The following is a 19,473-nucleotide window of genomic DNA, read 5'->3' on the forward strand; positions in this document are numbered from 1 at the left end:
TTGATAGGAGCAATTTTTTCAATTTCGGATCAAACTTTTTGTCCTCAGTTTAATTTGCATATTGTCAATATACCGAAAGCAATTAGCGACCAAAAAAGGTTTATTTCAAATAGTATGATAAAAATATACTTATATTTTTAGACTCTCGTAGTAACGGAAATAAAACAGAATTTATTAATCTTTGAATAAAAAGATACAAATGGAAACTCTTGATGCTAAAAGAGCAACCCCAACAATTTTAGGTAAATAACTAATTAAAATAAAACAGAATTTTACAGTTTACCTAGTCACTTCTTCTTGCATCAATGCAGCAATACCAGCTATCACTCTCCGTCTCATAAAAATAATGTTTTTAAATGCATGTCATGTCCGAAAACTGGGAGAGAAGAGAATAAAATGTAAAGAGAGGTGTGATATAGTGGGTCCAAGGGTTAAAAGGTTAATTTTTAATCTTTGGCCATGGAACAGTAGAGCTATTGTAGCATGCTTTTTAGAGTATGTACACCAAATTAGGTAAGATTTGAGCCAAAATTATTATGAACAGTACATTAAGCTAGGCAATTTTCAGCCCTCCCTACAGCAGTCTCTGTGTACTTCGTAGCTTTCTTGGGCCCCGCTTTCAATCTACCTTCCTTTATCTAACCAAAATGAAGAAAACTCAACCGCAGCAGCTTAGGTAATGTATTTTACATTTTGCTACAGTTCTTAGTTATAAATACCTAAGCACTGTACACCCGCCATTTATTTGTTTATTTGTATTCACCCTCTCTCTCTCCTCCTTCTCCTGTGCAACAACGCCTCTCTCTCTCTCTCTCTATGAGCTTGTTGATGCCCAATCAGTGATAAACCCAATTTTTTTACAAGATATATTTGTGTTTATTCTTGTTTCAAGATATGTGAAAGAAACCCATTTTTATCTTCCAAGAACAGTAAAATTGGATGACCAATCAATAATGAACGTAGTAATTATTACAAGATCTATTCCTACTCTTTCAAAAATTAAAGCTCGATTGGAATATCTTTGTTTCATCTGCGCCTATTTGTCTCTAAGATTTGTTTCTACGAAATTCCGGCACCATTGGTGATTCGGTGTTATAAATTTAAGATCTTAGGCGACGAAAAATAAATAGATGACAAAAGTAAAAATACAATATTTTAATAGAGTATTGGTAAAATAGATAGTATTGGTAGAGTGTTGATTGAGACGTGAGAAGGTAAAATGTAAAATGTACACTGTTCACTAGCATTTTTTGCTTGTGACCGGTAAACTTTCTCTTATGATTTACCTCGTTACTTTAGCAAAATTCTTTACCGATGTTGCTCATGTTTACCAGAGTAGGTATTTACATAGTTTCAGGTAAAATAGAGAACAAAAATGAAAAAAAGTGAACTACACCAGAATAGGTATACTAGAAGGCAAACTAACTTTGTCAAAAATCTTCGGCATTTCAAGCGAAACACTGTAGCATAGGTATGTATTAAACAACTATTATTTCTTCTATCTCCTTTCTCTCTTTTGTCTTCTTTCTCCACTCTCTCCTCTATCATTGGAAATGTGTAATATTTTATAGTATTTTATATAAGGATAGAAATGAGAATAGAGAGTATTTGTATGAGATTGAGAGAGATTTCAGTAGATAAAATGAAAAAAAGTGTATTATTGAGTAGGTGAACTACATTTTAATTGGTGTACATTAAGGCCTCAATTTCAAAAGTCGCTTTAAGCCTCCGCATTTTCAGGGCTGGCTCGGCTTGCCAGCCATGTTATGGGAAACTTTGCAGAAGGCAATCCTCAGCAGCTGTAGAGTCCATGTTCACACATCAAAGCATGTGTACAGTTTATTGCCTATTGGAGATCTTGCTTAACTTGGTACTCTGTTGTAAGTCATTTTTCTTGCGCAACATGATCACTGTGTATAATGGCAAGAATAATAATGGTTGTAGCCTGAATTAAAACTACCTACTGTTTAGAACTCAGCTACTTGCTTAAATTGGAAGTTCTTGGATATTCTGCAGAAAGGAGTAACTTTTGTTGTGCTGTCCTGCAGATTTGCTTCTTTCATTGGAACACTCATAAATACGACTAGTTGATGTGTCCTACTTTTTGTAGTATTTCTGGGCTAATAGTTGTTTTCCCCCCTTGGATACTCATAGCCATTGGTATGAATCATGAGAGTTACGTGCATGTATGTTTTCAACTCCGAGTTAAATTCTTACCATAAATTAACCACTGGGTGTATATTTGATGTAGAATTGTTGTATTGGAGAAAATTATTTGGTTGATTTATGAAAGCTACATTGGTGCACTTCAAATCACCTATTTTTATTTGTCTGGACTCCTCGGAGGGCCATTCTCTTTGGATGCAGACTTTTTTCCTGGTATTAGTGTATTACATCTTTTGTAGTCTCTGGTGATATTGTCTGCTAAGTGTACATGATTCTTTTTAGGATCAAGTGAGAAATAAGATGTCAACTCCAAATAAGTGATCCAGCAGACTCTTTTGAGGATATATGATAAGCATTGTCTTTGTTGAAGCTGGACAAACTAGGGTCCTTCCAAATCAACCCTAGGATGCCGGTTCTATATGCATTTTTTACGAGCGTTGTTGGTTTGAAACTGCTTCCCTTGCTTTCTCCTTAGCTATTTTTGTCTCTCTAGTAGTGGTGTCAATATGTTTGATTATGTCACTGCTGTAAAGACTAGTCTTGCATACTTCTAACATTCTGTGTTAGTACGGGTGAGAAAAGTTACGCATAGGAAAAATACTAGTCCCCCTTGGCTGGCTTGTCTTGGCAAACTCTTCCATTTCTGTCTTTGGGCACATTTAACATAATGAGATTCTTAGCATGCAACCATGTAAAGTTCAATGGTTAGTGATTGAAGCATGAAGTTTTCTAGGGAAGTCTTTCCAGTCCTCAACCTCAATGACACTTCTGAAAAACCTGGAATCCAGACTTATTAAGTGGATCTTTTCTTTGGAAAGGTTGCTACAAATTGAACAGATGATGAATGCTCCTTAGGATGTCAAGAGACAACTAGCATAGGAGGACTGATCAAAGTTGATAGGAGCAATAGGATGTGTGGGCAGATTGGCTTTGTGGGATCTGGAACTAAATTGGTTGCTGAATTGAAGGGTATTTGAGAGGCATGTTGACTTCTTTGACTAGACGACATCTTCCCTCATAGTTGACGAGACTCATGGTCGCCGGTCCAGCTAATCAAGGATTGTGATGCGTCAAGAATAATCCCTAATTAGGGGGAAGCATCATTTATTTTGTTCCGCGATTGTATGGGAGCAAGCCTGGGCTCCTGGAGGTTGATTTTGTAGCAACCCTCTAATGTTGTCTTGTATATCTTCTGTTGCCTGATCTATAGAACTGTAGGCCTTGGTTTCCCCATTCTTTCCAGATAACTACAAATTTTGTGGGTGGGGGGATAGGACAGACCAAAGAGAAGTAAGTGCACCAAAGGTCCAAACCATTTTGGCATCTTATTTTTGAAAGACAAAAGAAAGATCATGAAGTGGCCAAGGCCTTTTTCGAAAGGAAAAAAAATTCTAGAAAAGCGACAGGCAAGATTATGAAGGTGAAGATGATGACAGTGATGACCGCGAGGATAAGATTATCTTTTCTTTCTTTTTTTGTCGGCGAGGATAACATTATCTTACCTTCCCAATAACAAGAATTTCTCAAATTGTAAAAAAACTAATTGAAACTACATGGGTCACAAATAACAAATCAAAACTATGCTTGCCAGCATAAAAAGGAGAAAGGAAAAATTCAATGTGGGATGATGAGAACAAGGAGTGATGGGATCTAGAAAACTATGGCGGTATTTTGAACGAAAAAACTAACCATGGAGAGTTTTAAGTTGGTAACAATATTTACAGAAAAAGCGCTGATTTTGGGTTAAATTGAGAGAGAGAGAGAGAGAGAGAGAGAGAGAGAGAGAGAGAGAGAGAGAGAGAGAGAGAGAGAGAGAGAGAGATCAGAAACGGCAAAGCCCAAAAACAGGAATGTCCATTCGCAGAGCCAAGGGATGAAAAGGATGAGGGTGGGGTGGTGAATGGCGTGATAGGTAGGAGTCATTTATGCGTGTGCGGATGAGACGGTTTTATAACAGACCACAGACTCTCTTAAAACCATTGCTTAGCGTGTCAGCAATGCTTTATAAGCTAGCTCATCCCTCATTCTTCACCAAACAACACCAACAACAAACAACCTTAGAGAGAGAGAGAGAGAGAGAGAGAGAGAGAGAGAGAGAGATGGAGAGATCAGCTAATAACAGGAAGAGAGCAAGAGAAGACGATGATCATCTGGCGGCAAGCGTTGCAAAGATTAAGCCAGATCTCATCAATGCTCGTGGCTACTATGTCCATCGCGCGTTTGAAACGACGGACAAACAACACAGCTTCGATAGCATCTTCGACACGACTGAGACAGGCTACAATAACAACAATGCGGCCTGTGCCGATGTAGAGGAAGGGTTATTTGATTTTCCATGGTTGAAAGAAGGTATGGCTTTCAAGGCAGAGGATTTTGAGGAATCAGATTTTGATAACATATTTGTGTCATCCTATTCTTCTTCTAGTACTCTACAAGACGCTTCTGATTCCAAAGCAGAGGAACAAAATCTTTGCCATTTTCCAAAGCTCCTTAATTTTGATGATGACGATAAGAAGAAGAAGAAGAAAAACAATTACGAGGATGACCTACTACCTCCGTCATTCCAAGCCGATCAACTTGAAGGCCCGGACTGGATTTGTAGCTGTGTGTTTGATTAGATCCAACGATCGCATGTTTATATGTGTCAATATTCGACTTAAGATGGGCCGGATCCTTGCATGGCATGCATGATGATCTACATGATCAGTTTTGTTCTGAGAGTAGGTAGTTAGTCATGGGTCTTTCATTTATATATAATCTTTTAAAGTCCAAGGATGTGATTTAATGTGCATGTCCCAACTGAGTCGAGGCTTATGAGTATTTTAGAAGAAGTGAAATCGTGTAGGTGCTTTTTGTGATGCTATCATGCTCTGGGTCCTTTTAATCGTTGTATTATCTGTTCGAAAATTAATAAATTCCTTTTTTGCCGAGCTAAAAAAAACGAATAAGTGCTTAGCAGTTAGCGCCACTCATGAGGGAGAGGAGATCAAAGAATGTTTACTTTTCCAACTTTTTGCATGAATGAATAACAAGTAGTACTCTTCTTAGGAATTTGGTCATGAGATTCGATCATTCGATGCGATTTTGATTTAAGAGATGGAGAACAAGATAACTCCAATCGCCCCACCTCTTATGGGGGCTCAAACCAGTAACCTCCAAATGGAGGGATTTGATGTAAAAGCCATTTCTGCTACGAAAATCAGCAAGTAATCATTTTGATCACATGATCTTATCAGCTGCAAATCTGCTATTGAAACAACCCAGGCTTTAAACGGAGGACTTTTATTTCTGAGAGATCTTGAATTTATGGAGGAAAGTTTGGAAAAGATGGGGGCAAAAAGAACAGAAGTGAGTCGGTCGAGTTAATTTGTTTGTTTCCTCTATGGCTAAGGGATTCCCTTTAGCTTAATGGATCTCAACAACTCTGCATGTGTACCTTCTTAAATGTACAAAAGTTCAGTTCTACTTATGTTTTAGTTGGTAGTACTAGCTAACAAATGGATAATAGATTGATGATACAACATAATCATACACGTAACTTGATCGGCCACCCTCCATAACTGTGTGATTAACAGGTGTCCCTAAACCAATACCAACTAATGTGTAAAGCCCCGAATTTTGGGTACGTTAAATAAACATTTTATTGATAAAACCAAATGGAGTCTGACTCGTTATTACAACAAAACTCTCACAAGAGTTTAATATTTACACAAATGAAGGGGGTTCTAGGGTTCCTAACTATAGCTCCATCTGCTCCTCCATCCTAGCCAGCTCCAAAAGCCTCCAAAGTGTACATCTTACCATGTTCATCTATGAGATTTGACACATTATATCGGCGTCACCACCAATATAATATGTCAGGGTCACCAAAAGGCAACACCATGAGCTACAAAAGCTCAGCAGAACAATCCCATACCGCTAACCCATAACTTACAAACAACAGGTTATACTAAAACATCGATTTCCACATGATACGTGTATACACAGCTTACAAAAGATAATATCAATAACACATCCGCAATCACTATATAACTATCGTTGGTGTCCAAGATTCTCTGAGTTTCTTCTACGCAACTCATCGTAGACCGTGTCTCCATTTTCATATACAAATCAACATTTTCCAAAATTATTTGTTTAACACACCTAACCTCGGTTCCGCCGTTCCGGGTTCCCGAGTATCCTTACAATGGTTCCGCCGCACCGGGTTTCCATTGGCACACAAAACTTGCATTGGCTCCTCTCTGCGGATAACCAAGCCATATTACCAATGAGGCTACCACGTACGGCCGCATTGGCAATCTTCACAATGGGCTACCAAGTCCGGCCACATTGTGGTTTTCACAATCCACGCAATGGGCTACCAAGTCCGGCCACATTACGAGTTTTCATACACACAACGGGCTACTAAGTCCGGCCACGTTGCGGTTTTCACAATCCACACGATGGACTACCACGTCCGGCCGCATCGCGGGTTTCCGTACACACAATGGGCTACCAAGTCCGGCCACATTGCAGTTTCAAAACACATCTCATCATTATCCACACCCTAGGTGTCATGTTTCTACTTTCTCGATTCTCGTGTCTCGTTACATGCAAAGACTCTGCGGTAGGATAAAAATAAACATAAAACATTCTAACAAGATCATCAAATTCTATATTACTTATCACGCTCAATCACCACTTATAGCATAACGCCACATGTACGGACGCCCTTGGAGTGTATCACTTATGCTTATTCAAAGCACAACGCCACATGTACGGACGCCTTTGGAGTGAAATCACTTATGCTTTATCACACCACAAGTAATACAAGCAATTCATATATGCATGCTCATAATCATCTTTAAAGATCAAAATACAAATACTTCTAAACAAACGATAAGTTCTATCTTTCAAAATCCGTTAAGGATAATCTACTTTCTATCATACGGTTCTATACGTAGAGTTAGGGGCAAGGGGTTCTACCTTACTTTTTGGCGGTATTGACGACTACGAAAGGCAAGTCGGCTATCGGACAGAGTAACCTCCTACGGAATGCTTCCGGTAGCTTCGAAAGAGAATGGTTTCTCTCGAAACTTCTTCTTGACTAACACTACTCTACTTTATAGATCGAAGGGTGATTGGGTGGCGGTTTAGTGGCGGCTTTGGATGAGTTTCTTGAAGAACTCAAGAACATGAAGAACAAAGAAAGAACAAAAGAATTCTAGAGAGAGAAGTTGAAGATTGGAAAGGTGTGAGTTGAATGGCATGGGAATGACTCTATTTATAGCCAAAACCTTGGCTATTACCCAATGGGTAAAAGGCCATGATTGACTAGATTTGTACTATGGATGTGATTTGGAAAGATTTTGGTGGAAGAAAATCTAAGGTGACTTGTACAACAAATCTCCCTCTCTCTCTCCTATCTCTCTCTCTCTCTCTCTCTCTCTCTCTCTCTCTCTCTCTCGGCCCTCTCCTCTCTCTCTCTCTAGTACACTATATATATAACAAGAAAGAATAAGAAAGTACCATGGTACAAGATTTTACAAAATCAAATACCCAATAAAGAATTACAATTAGGCACATATTTGATTAAACTAATAAACTAGTGTACTAATGTACTCTAGGAAGATCAACTCCCCAACAAATTAATCCAATTGGGTACAAAATTCCAATATAAAATAATAAAAGAGTACTTAGGTAATCTAGGGTTTTCAAGTCCAAGGTACATACACATAATAAAATATTATGTACTTCATCACATGGGTTTTAAGAAAAAAGACTAGATTAATAAACCCATGTACTTGGTTGAAAGAACCACCTATTACCCAATGGATAATAAATCCCCTAACTTTTATTATCCAATGGACAATAGTTACTATGGAACTAAAATAATCAAAAAGTACTTTAAAGCAATTATAAAACTCTAATCAAGTACTTTGCTCAAATCTTTCATTGAATCTTTTTAATATAAAGAATTGAGTTTCTATTATCCAATGGATAATAGCTCCCCTAACCTTTATCGTCCAATGGACAAAAGTTTAAAGGAAACTTTTATATTAAAATAAATCAAGTTGTCCTTTAAAGCATGTGACAAAAGCTCTATATTTAAGGATTCTCCCCATTAGATTATAATAAAAGTACTAGTACTAGTTTAATCAATAAAGTACTTTAGAAATCTAGAATTTAGATATACCTCAATATTTTAATGCATAAAAGTACATGAAAATCCAAATCTTGATTATTAAAATAAAACATTGTACCTTGTTGGAAGATTTGAGCTATTACCCAATGGGTAATAAAATTCCCTAGCGGTTAATAACCAAAGGATAAGAGAGGTGCAAGTACTTTTTATCTTTAAAAAAAAATTTGAAAATACTACATGTACTTTTAGTCAAATACTATAATGCAAAGCTTATTGTCCAATGGAAAAAAATTACCCTAACAACATGGACCAATGGGCAAAGGCAAAAAGTTCAAAAGGTTCATCTAGTAACTAGGTGAGTTGGTTGCTCGGTTCCTCCAAGTAGTCGGTTGGAAACTAACTAAATTGGTTAAGTAGGGTTTCGAGTCGAGAGTTTAACCAATGACCAAAATCTAATTACGACGAAAATTAACAATAAATCATATAGCCACTCAAGAGAAAATAAGTAATTCAAATAAAATTCAAATATTTAACGAAATTTTTACTGACCAAAAATCAGGGCTGTTACATAATGAGCATGTACACTAGAGGTGGCAAATAGGCGGGTCCGGATGGGTTTGGACAGGTTGAAACGAATTTTGGGTCAAATATGGATCAAATAGAAACGGACTGAAACAGGTCGGGTTGAATAGGAGTCAAGTCAAACCCAAATCCGACCCGACCCGTTTTTCCTTCCCAAACCACACTCCCCATCCCCGTTTCCCCCTTCCTTCTTTTCCCTCTCTATTGTCTTCCCCCGATATAGGTTGAAACACGTTCACAAATGGGCAAAACTCCATGGGGTCTTTCGGCTATATAAGCCAATTTTTATTTTTTTTTATTTGCACATTTTGTATCAATTTTTTGTGAATTATTGGTTCTATTCAAAGAGAGGAATCAAAAAATTAAAAAAAAATGGTCCAAACCCACTGACCCATTTTACTTCCTTTTCTCCCTTTTTGAAAAATAGGGGAGATCTTTGTATATATACGTGTTGAAGGGAATCAAAATGTAGGTATATACCTAAGCTAAAATATCCGGTATACCAACGCCGGCTTCGGGTGCGTTTGGATTAAAAATTGAGTAATTTTTTTTACTTTTTTTAAATTTTATTTGCATTTATTTATTTTGCGTCAAATTTTTGTAGTTTATTAATTCGTCTCAACGAGAGGAATTGAAAAGGTAAAATATTATGATCGAAACTCATGATTTTTTGTAGGGGTGTGCAAGGGTCGGGCAGGGAGGGTTTGACCCCGAACCCAACTCGACCATGTCGGGTAGAACATTTTAGGACCCACAAACTGAACCGAACAGGGGTAAGAACCATCCGCGAAGCCAATTTTTTATGTCGGATCCGGTCTGACCCCACGGGTAAGGAATGCACCAACCCGAAACTTGTTTTTTTTACAGAACCCCACCCGTACCCAACTGAAGCACCTGTGAAGCTGCACGAGACCCTTCGGGTCGGGCAGGTAGTCGAGGATTTTGCACAGGTCTAATTTTTTGAATATAGACAAAATAAGTAAAAGTAATAATCTTTTTCTTAAAAAAATTTTGAGTTTCGATCAAAAAAATTTACTTTTCCGATTCTTCACAACGAGATGAATCAATGAGTTATAAAAATTTGAAGCAAAATTAAAAAATACAAAAAAAATTTGAATAAAAACAAAAGAAAATTCATTTTGACTTAACAAGTCAAACCCAATCGAAGTCTTCCTCTCTATCCTTTAATAGAAAATCTTATTTGCAGATCGTTCCGTAAAGAAGGTTTACGGAGGCTAATTGCACACGTCCAAAGTGTTTTTGGACGGTTCATATTGAAAATCAATTATGACCGGTAACAATTAAATTGTGATTGATCATAATTGAAAACGAATCTCAACAAATTGATTGTGTGAATAGAATTAGCTAGAGATTGAATTAACTAAAAAAAGCTTTAGTTAACTTTCAATTTTTACTTTTTATTGATCGGCAAGTTAAAGCTTCAGTTTTTTTCGAAAAAAGGAAACTGTGGCACCTGATAAACAAATGAATGAGAGAGAGAGAGAGAGAGAGAGAGGAGAGAGAGAGAGAGACGCTGACTGAACAATGCCGCATTTTTGCTGGAGCTGTGGAATTTTTTTTCCAAAAACAACTTACGGGGATTTCACATTTCAGGAGGAAAACAACTCTTGTGGAGAGAATGAAAGTGTTTTGATTCCAACCCATATTTAACATTTTTAACTCATCTAAATCCATGTATATATGAGTTTATATGGGTTGAACCCATATAAACCCATTATACAATATGGATGGGTTGAGTTGGGTTATAAGTGCGCGGATTAAAAAATATGGGTTGAGATTGCCACCTCTAAGACCATCCACAGTGGTATAATTAAAAGCAAATTATTTTTAAAGTTAACAATATTGGGGTAAAAATGCTTCACAATGGTATAATCAAACTTAACAGCATTCTTAGAAATAATCAAATTTTGGCCTTTGGATAACCAAAACTAGCAACTTTTTTCAATAATTAAAATTTGTGAATCTCACACTACATAAGTTAACCGGTTCTAAAATTTATATACACGCGTGTTTCAAATGATATTTTCTTTTTATTTTCTTCGCCTACTCTATATCTCATTTTTTTTAGCCACAAATTCTTTCTTTTTTTTTCCCTCCAAAAGTAAAGCTCATATCTTTCGATTATTTACAATTCAATTCATTATCACCGGATTAAGGTATTTCACTTTTTTTTTTTCATTTTTATTTTATTCTTTTTTCGTTCCTCTCCCTGTGCATGGTTGAGTATATGAAGAACCTTGAATTCTTTTACAAATTCAAGAACACATATTTTTTTATTTTTTTTGAGTACATGATTTTTTTTTCAAATTCATAATATGAGGGAAGGAAGTCACCAATTTTTTCTCCAAAATTAAGGGAGAAAATTGATATATTTTTGCCAAAAAAACACGTAATGGAGAGAAGTGATCAATGATGGAAAACATTTGTCACCGGATTAAGGTTTTCACTTTTTTTTTCCATTTTTATTTTATTATTTTTTCGTTCCTCTCCCTGTGGTTGAGTACATGAAGAATCTTGCATTTTTTTACAAATTCAAGAACACATCTGTTTTTTTTTTTTTTTGAGTACATGATTTTTTTTCCAAATTCATAATATAAGGGAAGGAAGTCACCAATTCTTTTCCCAAAATTAAAGGAGAAAATCGATATATTTTTTCCAAAAAAAAAAGTGTAATGGAGGGAAGTGATCAATGGTGGAAAAAATAAGGGGAGAGAGAGTGAAATTATAGTGAATCCCTTATTTAGTTATGGACTAGAAGTGACCATTGTGGACCTCAACATTGTTAAGTTTAGCAACCTCTTCAATGGATAATCAAAAGCTAATGTGTTAACTTTTGGTTATCAATTTTTAATTATACCACTGTGGATAGCCTTAAGCATAACTAATTTAGAATACAAGTGATGCAAGAATTGTCTACCTAGATTAACTATAGAAAATAAGAAAAAGGCAGAAAAAAGAATTAGTTTGACAAAATAAGGCCTCCTGGGAGTCGAACGTACGAAGCGCGGCTTTAAGAACCACACTGGGACCATCAATGCTGCGACTCCTCATTTGCATGATTAGGAACAACTTGTATAACAATAATTCTAGGGGTGAGCAAAATAACCATGAAACCGTGAATCCAATCCAAACCAATCCAAACCGAATAGTTTGGTTTGGTTTTTTAATGATGTGGTTAGGTCTCGGTTTAAAAAAAATAGAAACCGTGTTAAATGGTTTGGTTTATGGATTTACGTTAATGGTTTTGGTTTCAAACCAATCCGAACCGTGTGATACACACACACACATATAGTATATAATTTGTTTAGATATACTTAATAAACGTAATTTCCATCACATGTGTTTTGGTGTGTAAGTGTATGTGGTGCTAGCAAGGTTGCTTGTATAAATATAAAAGTTCTCGTCTGGAAAATGACGCCTAGTTTTGGGTTAACTTTCGGAGGCCTAAAGCGAAAGTTATCACTGTTAGCCTCTGCAACTTTCTCCAGACTCCTACCCGGCCCTACCCTGAATATAGTTGCCTACAAAATAAATATCAGTTCAATTAAATTAATTTAATCCAACGTATACGTATACCACCACCAGTATGAACCCTTTCCATTCACTTAAAAACAATCCTTTCATCCCATGTATGTTTAAACATTTTCGAAGGCACGACAAGACTGATAGATTGTGGGAAGCAACAGCCACCAAGTCGGACTTGTTTGAAAGCTATACAATGCCAAGAAACTACAAATTGTGCCATCAGTGTGTAGCAGATTTTAACACTAATGCAGATAATTGTGGATTTGTATCTCACTTCACCTAAAAAGCATGCAAAATTCCAATCCATTCTCCAAGTTTCATATTAATCCAACCGTACATTTTCCAAAAAAAAATTCCTGCCCGCAGCTATAGTCCAGATGCATGATATATGTTCATTGTATTTAGTGCAAATTGTTATTCTCTAAATTTTATTAAGCCAGAATACTTTCTTAAACGTTTTTCATTCTCTGTTTCCTTCCAATCTACATTAATAGAAAGGGTTTGTTGCAAGTAAAAGGTATGGAATAGTTTGCCAAGGAGACCCAGGCAAGGGGAACTAGTTTTCTCCCTATGAATATGGAAATCGCCCCCGTTCTCCAACAGTGTTAGTAGTATACAAGACTCGCCGTTACGGCAAGTGACTTAATTAACGAAAACCTATTGATTATAATCTAGAGTATTCTAGAATGGTGGAGAACTCTCTAGAATGTTGGAAAATAATCTAGACGATTCTACAACGGTCTAGAATATTCTAGATATTTCTGGGATGTTCTAGAAGTGGAGGAACCTATAGAGTTCTGGAGGGTTCTAGAGGATCTGGAATATTCTCGAAGATTGTGGAAGACTCCACCACATGCTAGAGTTGTGTGGAGAGTTCTAGAATGTTGTGGAGATAAGAGGAAGGAAAGATATTTGGAAGGAAGATTCTACGGAGAATGTGGAGCATTGGATGAAAATGATCCTGCCCATCCATTGAGCGGGCTATGTAAAGGAAGGATGAGATCATTTGGCTATATATAGCTCACATGGGAGACCGCACTAGGAGTGTTTTGTCACTTGATGGAGCTAAAGTGGTGAGGGAATGAAAGCAAATAAAGTATAGCACTAGTAACACAAGTTGTCTACTAGAGAGCTTACCAAGTGTCGAGCCAGCGCTGGGTACAGCACTGAAAATATAAATTTCAAGCAAGAGAGTGCGCTGGAGTAGAATCATGTTTGCTCAAGCACCAAAAATTGAATTGTGTAAAGCAAAAGTTTTTTTGAGCCATGTGGGCCAACTTTAAGCACATGATTTAACAAGTGCTGAGGGAGCGCTTGCTAGAGTTTCAAACACGAACGATGATCTCTCTCTGCTAACCCTACAATAATTCTACCCATTGAAGAATATATAGACAATATATATATGAACATGCATTTTTATTTGTCTAATTCTATGTTTATACTCTAGGGAATATCTAGGCCCCCAGCATCATACGTGGGGTTGACATGTATACCGTTGAGGAAGAACCCGATTCGGCATCAACAAGTGACATTCATACCTAATGTTTCATATCACTTTCTCGTGATTTGTGGTGCCTGTGCATACCAAGGTGACCGAATTTGGCGTTTTAAAAATTGGTGGGGGAAGAGGTGGGGAATGCGTGGCTACGATACGCTCACTCGGGACAGAAGTTAGGACGGCGCACTTGGAATGAATTTCCAAGCCTCATTCCTTATTGTCGGTCCGTGCTCAAGATACGGTCTCGATCTTTCATTATACAAATTCATCAGGAACTAAGAAGTCAGCTAAGAACTTTTTTTTTTTGATCCAGTGTGGATGAACCGGTTAGTACTTCACTGTTGAACTTGCTATTAACAAATGTACTCATTGGCTCTCAATTCTCATGAATGATCGAATCCTATCAGATGTGAACGCTACACCCTCAAACAAGAATCCACTCTTAGTTTTTGAAACTATGAGTGGATTCTCGATGCAATACGCCATTTTATGGGATGTAAAAATTGATCTTGCACAGTTTATGTGGTATGACATGTCAAGTTGTTCCCAAGGCCCATGGAACCAAGTGGTTGCCTTTTGGCTCATTCATACTCGTTAAGCTTAGAGAAGAGGAGTGCCTATTAATCCCAGAAGTTAGAACTTAAGGTCGGGGCACGAAATTGTAACAATGTATACACCATATTCTAGAGTCAATGCTTGTGTAAGTGGAAACGAATAACATGTCTAAAAAGCATTGTGGTGGGGGGAATGACGGGGGTCGCTCGGCCCAAGAGCCAAACGACAAAGCCCAATGAAGAAAGGCCCAAGAGCCCAACGATAAAGCCCCTAAACAGCTCGTAGCCGATTTGGACCATGGAATGGTGAGCGGGGCAAGGTGCTGGGCCGCAGCTTCTTTGGCTACATACGAGACTGGGTGGAGCCACGCTAGCACTGAGTAGAATGGCTATGCCATGTGTTGTCCACTTATTTGTCATCATGCATGTGTTATTCCCAAGAAACAGTTATTTGGAGACGTCATGGAGGGGACATGCCTGGCATGAGCTTTCTTGGAGCCCATGTCAGGTCTCTCTACTAAATTGTACAGAATAACTCTTGGAAAGAACACGCCTGACTTGCTACAGTTATGTACTCTTTATCCCTCGAGTTGAGACTTGCTTGGGCATCGCCGCATCGGAGTGCCTTCTGGCTGGGTACGACTAGTAAGGCATTACCTGGCAGTTGATCTTGCAGGCTAAGGAGGTCCCAGATAGAGGAGTCGAGATCGGATCCAAACCGAACTCATAGTCCAGAGGCAAAACCTGATCTCACCCCCACAAGTGTATTTATGGGAAGAGTGTGGAGTCAACATTCAACAAAACCCATGACAAAACCTTTTTGAGTATCGGATTGGTTTATGCTCCAAAGAGATGCTAGTAAATGCTGAAAGATCTTTCAAATAAACACTCTCCAACTATATACAAAAAGGATAAGGAAGAGGCAAAAAAATGAATACACCATCGGATGAGGAGATTGGCAACTTCTATTTGTATTCTCAGCGTTAATTTGAAGCAAATTAATCCAAAATATATGCATACCAGTGTCACTATGAACCCTTACCATGCACTTCACAACAATACCAGTATACCACCTTCAGCTTTCATACTCTCCCTCCTTCGGTATTAACAATACTTGATATTTATGTAGTTGTCAAGTATATTAACACTGGTGCAGATGATAGTGGTTTTGTATCTCACCTCACCTAAAAAGTGTGCAGAATTCAAATCCGTTCTCCAAGTTTCGTATCAACCCCACCATACATTTTTCATTTTGTTCCCTGCTTGCAGGTATGCATGATATATGTTTATTGTACTTAGGGCAGATTGTTATTCTCTAAATTTTCTTAATCTAGAATACCATCTTAAACCTTTCCTTTACTTGTTTCCTTCAAATCACCGTGAATAGAACCGGTTTGTCGCTAGCAACACTATAACAGATATGGAAGAGTTTGCCAAGGAGACCAGGCAACGGGAACTAGTTTTCTGACATCTCACCCATTCTCCAATGGAGTGTCAGCAGTAGACAAGACTTGTCTTTGTGGCAAGCCACATAACATAAACCTATTGGAACCACCAGTTAAATGGCACTACAGATTGCTGTTTATATAACAAAAAGTAACTATTCGCGTAAAAATACCAGAAGGAAAACATATCAACATGATACTTTTAGTCCTATATTTTGCATGAGAACACAGCAAAAGGTACTTTAATGGTGCGAATTTGCATTACCTGAGGAGCATGCTTCCCTTGTTTATAAAGCGACTGATCAAATTTGTTACCTACCGCATAGGAATCGCTCCAACTTCTCATACTTCCCATTTTCCTCTTAGTAACCAAAGCTCAGGACGCGAAATTCCACAGTTCTGTGTTAAAGGAAATAGCTCGGTACGCTGTTCCTATAAGAAGTATCAAGGTTTCAGAATATGACTTCAGCCCTGTAATGGCATTGGAATGGGCAGGAGCACAAGTGTAGTCTGAGGCTCAAAAATTGTATACCAGTGCCCAAAGGCCAAAGACGAGAATACTGTCAAAACTGTGGGTCCGAGTCTTTGAAAGTCAAACCTTGGGTGATTCCATTAGAGTTTGGTATGTGATTGAAGCATCTTGCCGAATAAATCTCTACTTTCCTACCCTATCTTGTATTGTCCTTCACTTCATATCAACCATATTGACTGCCCTTACTTTGTGTAGCTTTGCCCATTGCAATTGGTCAATGCCAAGCCTATCCATTGACACACAGGTACTCAGGTAGTAAACCAACAACCACCCTACTTGTAATGATTAGTTAGTGACGTTTAAAGCTACCAGTAGTCCCCACAAGAACAAGAGCCATCACGGAAGTGATGGAACCGATTAGTGTCTCTTAATATAATTTCTCTCTGCACTACCTTAGACACAAACTTGAATGCTGAGTGGCAATCACCACAAACTCTGATGTTCTTCTTGATCTGGATAGTGGATCCAGGCGGCATCTTGAGAAGGGACAATGCTAGAGCGAGTTTCTCACTGTGGTATTGCAACTTTGTTTCCCTCTCCTGCTCGTCAACAAACAAAAGAACATGGCTGGTGTCTGGGACATAGCCTATTTCCTTAATTTGCCCACAAATTTCCTCCCACTTCTTACACATCTCCTCTTTCTGAGGGTGAGCATCATCATTTGCCACAAACACGTGGACAGCATTCTCGATCTCCACCCAACTACAAGCAGGTTCCTTCTTCACTCCACTCTCTTTCATCATCTTTCTCACTTTGGCAGCATCACTCCATCTACCACCAGAGGCATAGATATTATACAGTAACACGTGAGGTCCTGAATCACGAGGGCCCAATTCAAATACGCGTTCAGCAGCGTATGCCCCCAACTCCATGTTCTTATGCATCCTACAAGAACCAAGCAAAGCACCCCAAACAGCTGCATTAGGCTCAATTGGCATGTTTTCTATGAACCTTTTAGCACGATCGAACTGACCAGCACGACCAAGCTGATCTACAATCGTGACATAATGTGAAACCTCGGGTTCTACCTTGTACTTCTTCATTAATTCAAAGTAATATTGTCCTTTGTCCAATAACCCAGCATGGCTACAAGCAGTTAAAACACATAGGAAAGTTATGGCATTAGGCTCAATTCCCACCCTTAGCATTTGCTCAAAGCGTTCGACAGTTTCCTTCCCAAGCCCATGTTGGGCACATGCATTAAGCATTGAATTCCACGAAACCACATCTCGCCTAACCAGTCTATCAAAAACCTTTTTTGCATCCTCAATGCTACCCGATTTCGCATACATGTCAAGAAGAGTGTTGCCAACAAACGCAACGAGCTGTTCCCCCAACTTCATCATATGCGCGTGTACCCCTTTTCCCTGCTCCAAGGCTCCAATACTAGCACAAACAGTGAAAACACTAGAATAAGTGAAATGGGTAGGTCTAAAATCTTCTCTTTGCATCACACGAAACAAACGAACCGCTTGCTCTCCCTCATCCATCCTAGCATGCCCTGCAATCAAAGCATTGTAAGAAACATCATTCTTGCTGACCAACTTGTCAAACACAAACCGTGCTTCATCCATAAGTCCCCACCTCGCGTACATATCCACAAGTGAACTCCCCACGTAGACATTGGAATCAACACCATACTTGATGACAAAACCATGAACTTGCCTGCCGTCCCTATCTGTCGGCACGGCCCCAGCAGCCTTGAGAAGGCTGGAGAACGTGAACTGATTGGGCTCAAAACCGAACCGCAACATTTGTGGGAACAAAAGAAGCGCATCACGGGGCCTATCATTCTGTGAATAACCAGTAATCAAGGCAGTCCAAGTGACCATATCCCTATCAGGCATTTCTTCGAACAAATTGCGGGCCTCGTCCATACTGCCGCACTTGGCGTACAAGTTGAGGACGGTGTTTTGGATAACGAGGTTGTGGGTGAACTGGGAACGGAGGAAGTGGGCGTGGATGCTGCGGCCTTCAAGAAGCTTTTTGAGTTTGGTGCAGTTATTGAGTAGCTTGGTGTAATGGGTGGGGTCTTGTTCAAGGGAACCGCTGTCGATTAGGTCCAGCTCCTCCTCTTCTTGGTTTTTTTCTTCTTCATTGTTGTTGATTTGCGGATTTTTTGAAAGGGTAGTGGTAGTAGTAGTAGCTGTAGATGCAGATGATGAGGTTCTGAATGCTGGAGAGAGAAGCATCGAAAAGAGTGGTCTGGTTGGAGAAGAGGAGGAAATGAGCGCTGCATTTTTTGATAACAAGATTGCATCAACGGTTGAGGAGAGAACATACATGCTTTCTCATGAATTTTGAGTAGAGATGTTGAGGGAGAAACTCTCTTCTTGAAAATACTGCTCTATTTGGAACTTGCAGAAAAGAAAGAAAGGAAACGAACGAAAAGAAAGGGGGAAAAAATGGGAGAAATGTGAAGAAGTAGATTTTTTTTCTATCGTTTGGCTTCAAGAAACTGTGAAAAAAATGAAAAGAAACTGTGAGAAAAATTAATTTCTTTTATTTGGCAAGAGAAAAATGGGAAAAAAAGAAAACTTCTTAATTGTCTTTTCCTTATAATAGTATGGGGGGAGTTCTCTCACATTTTCCTCTCCAGAACTTTTCTTTCTTTTCTATTTTCTTTTCCTTTTACTTAAATAGGAACCAAACAACCCTGAATTTTTCTCTTCCCTGAATTTTTTCTTCCATTTTCCATGGGTTCCAAATGGGAGCCTAAATTCTATCCACTGTGAGTGGCAAATCCCTCTTTTCCGCCCAGGCCCATTGCAGGCTCCACCGAGCTTTTATTGGTATAATTGGTCCCATAAATAGTATTTATATTTATATACAAAAAATTAACTTGATCGAACATCGATAGATATATCGAAAATTAACATCGATAGATATATCAAAAATTGAATTTTGGTTTGTAAAATTAACGATCTGATTTCATTAATAATTATTCCTATAAAAATAAAGGGAAAATTTCTTTTATATCCCTTCAATTTTGATCAAAAATTTATTTTGGTCCTTCATTTTTCAAT

At 38.2% G+C, this 19,473-nt stretch overlaps 2 protein-coding genes across 3 annotated transcripts; one reads left to right on the forward strand and one right to left on the reverse strand.

The window, feature by feature from the left end:
- Positions 1-3,999: 3,999 nt before the first annotated feature.
- LOC131301799 (uncharacterized) lies at positions 4,000-5,107 on the forward strand. The gene is made up of 2 exons (XM_058328242.1): positions 4,000-4,515; positions 4,592-5,107. The coding sequence occupies exons 1-2, from the start codon at positions 4,092-4,094 to the stop codon at positions 4,855-4,857; spliced, it is 690 nt and encodes a 229-aa protein (XP_058184225.1). The 5' UTR covers positions 4,000-4,091; the 3' UTR covers positions 4,858-5,107.
- A 7,243-nt stretch (positions 5,108-12,350) lies between these two features.
- Positions 12,351-18,851, reverse strand: LOC131301800 (pentatricopeptide repeat-containing protein At3g24000, mitochondrial). 2 transcript variants are annotated; one of them, XR_009191435.1, is made up of 2 exons: positions 16,181-18,838; positions 12,351-12,414 (listed from the first exon to the last, which is right to left on the reverse strand). XR_009191435.1 is itself a non-coding variant. In XM_058328243.1 (1 exon), the coding sequence occupies exon 1, from the start codon at positions 18,730-18,732 to the stop codon at positions 16,753-16,755; it is 1,980 nt and encodes a 659-aa protein (XP_058184226.1). In that variant the 5' UTR covers positions 18,733-18,851; the 3' UTR covers positions 15,987-16,752. The 2 variants fall into 2 exon arrangements, 1 of the variants encoding a protein (XP_058184226.1); XM_058328243.1 differs by lacking the exon at positions 12,351-12,414 and having other exon boundaries at positions 15,987-18,851.
- Positions 18,852-19,473: the final 622 nt, after the last annotated feature.

The sequence above is a fragment of the Rhododendron vialii genome, chromosome 9a (assembly GCF_030253575.1).
Source record: "Rhododendron vialii isolate Sample 1 chromosome 9a, ASM3025357v1".
Taxonomy (NCBI): domain Eukaryota; kingdom Viridiplantae; phylum Streptophyta; class Magnoliopsida; order Ericales; family Ericaceae; genus Rhododendron; species Rhododendron vialii.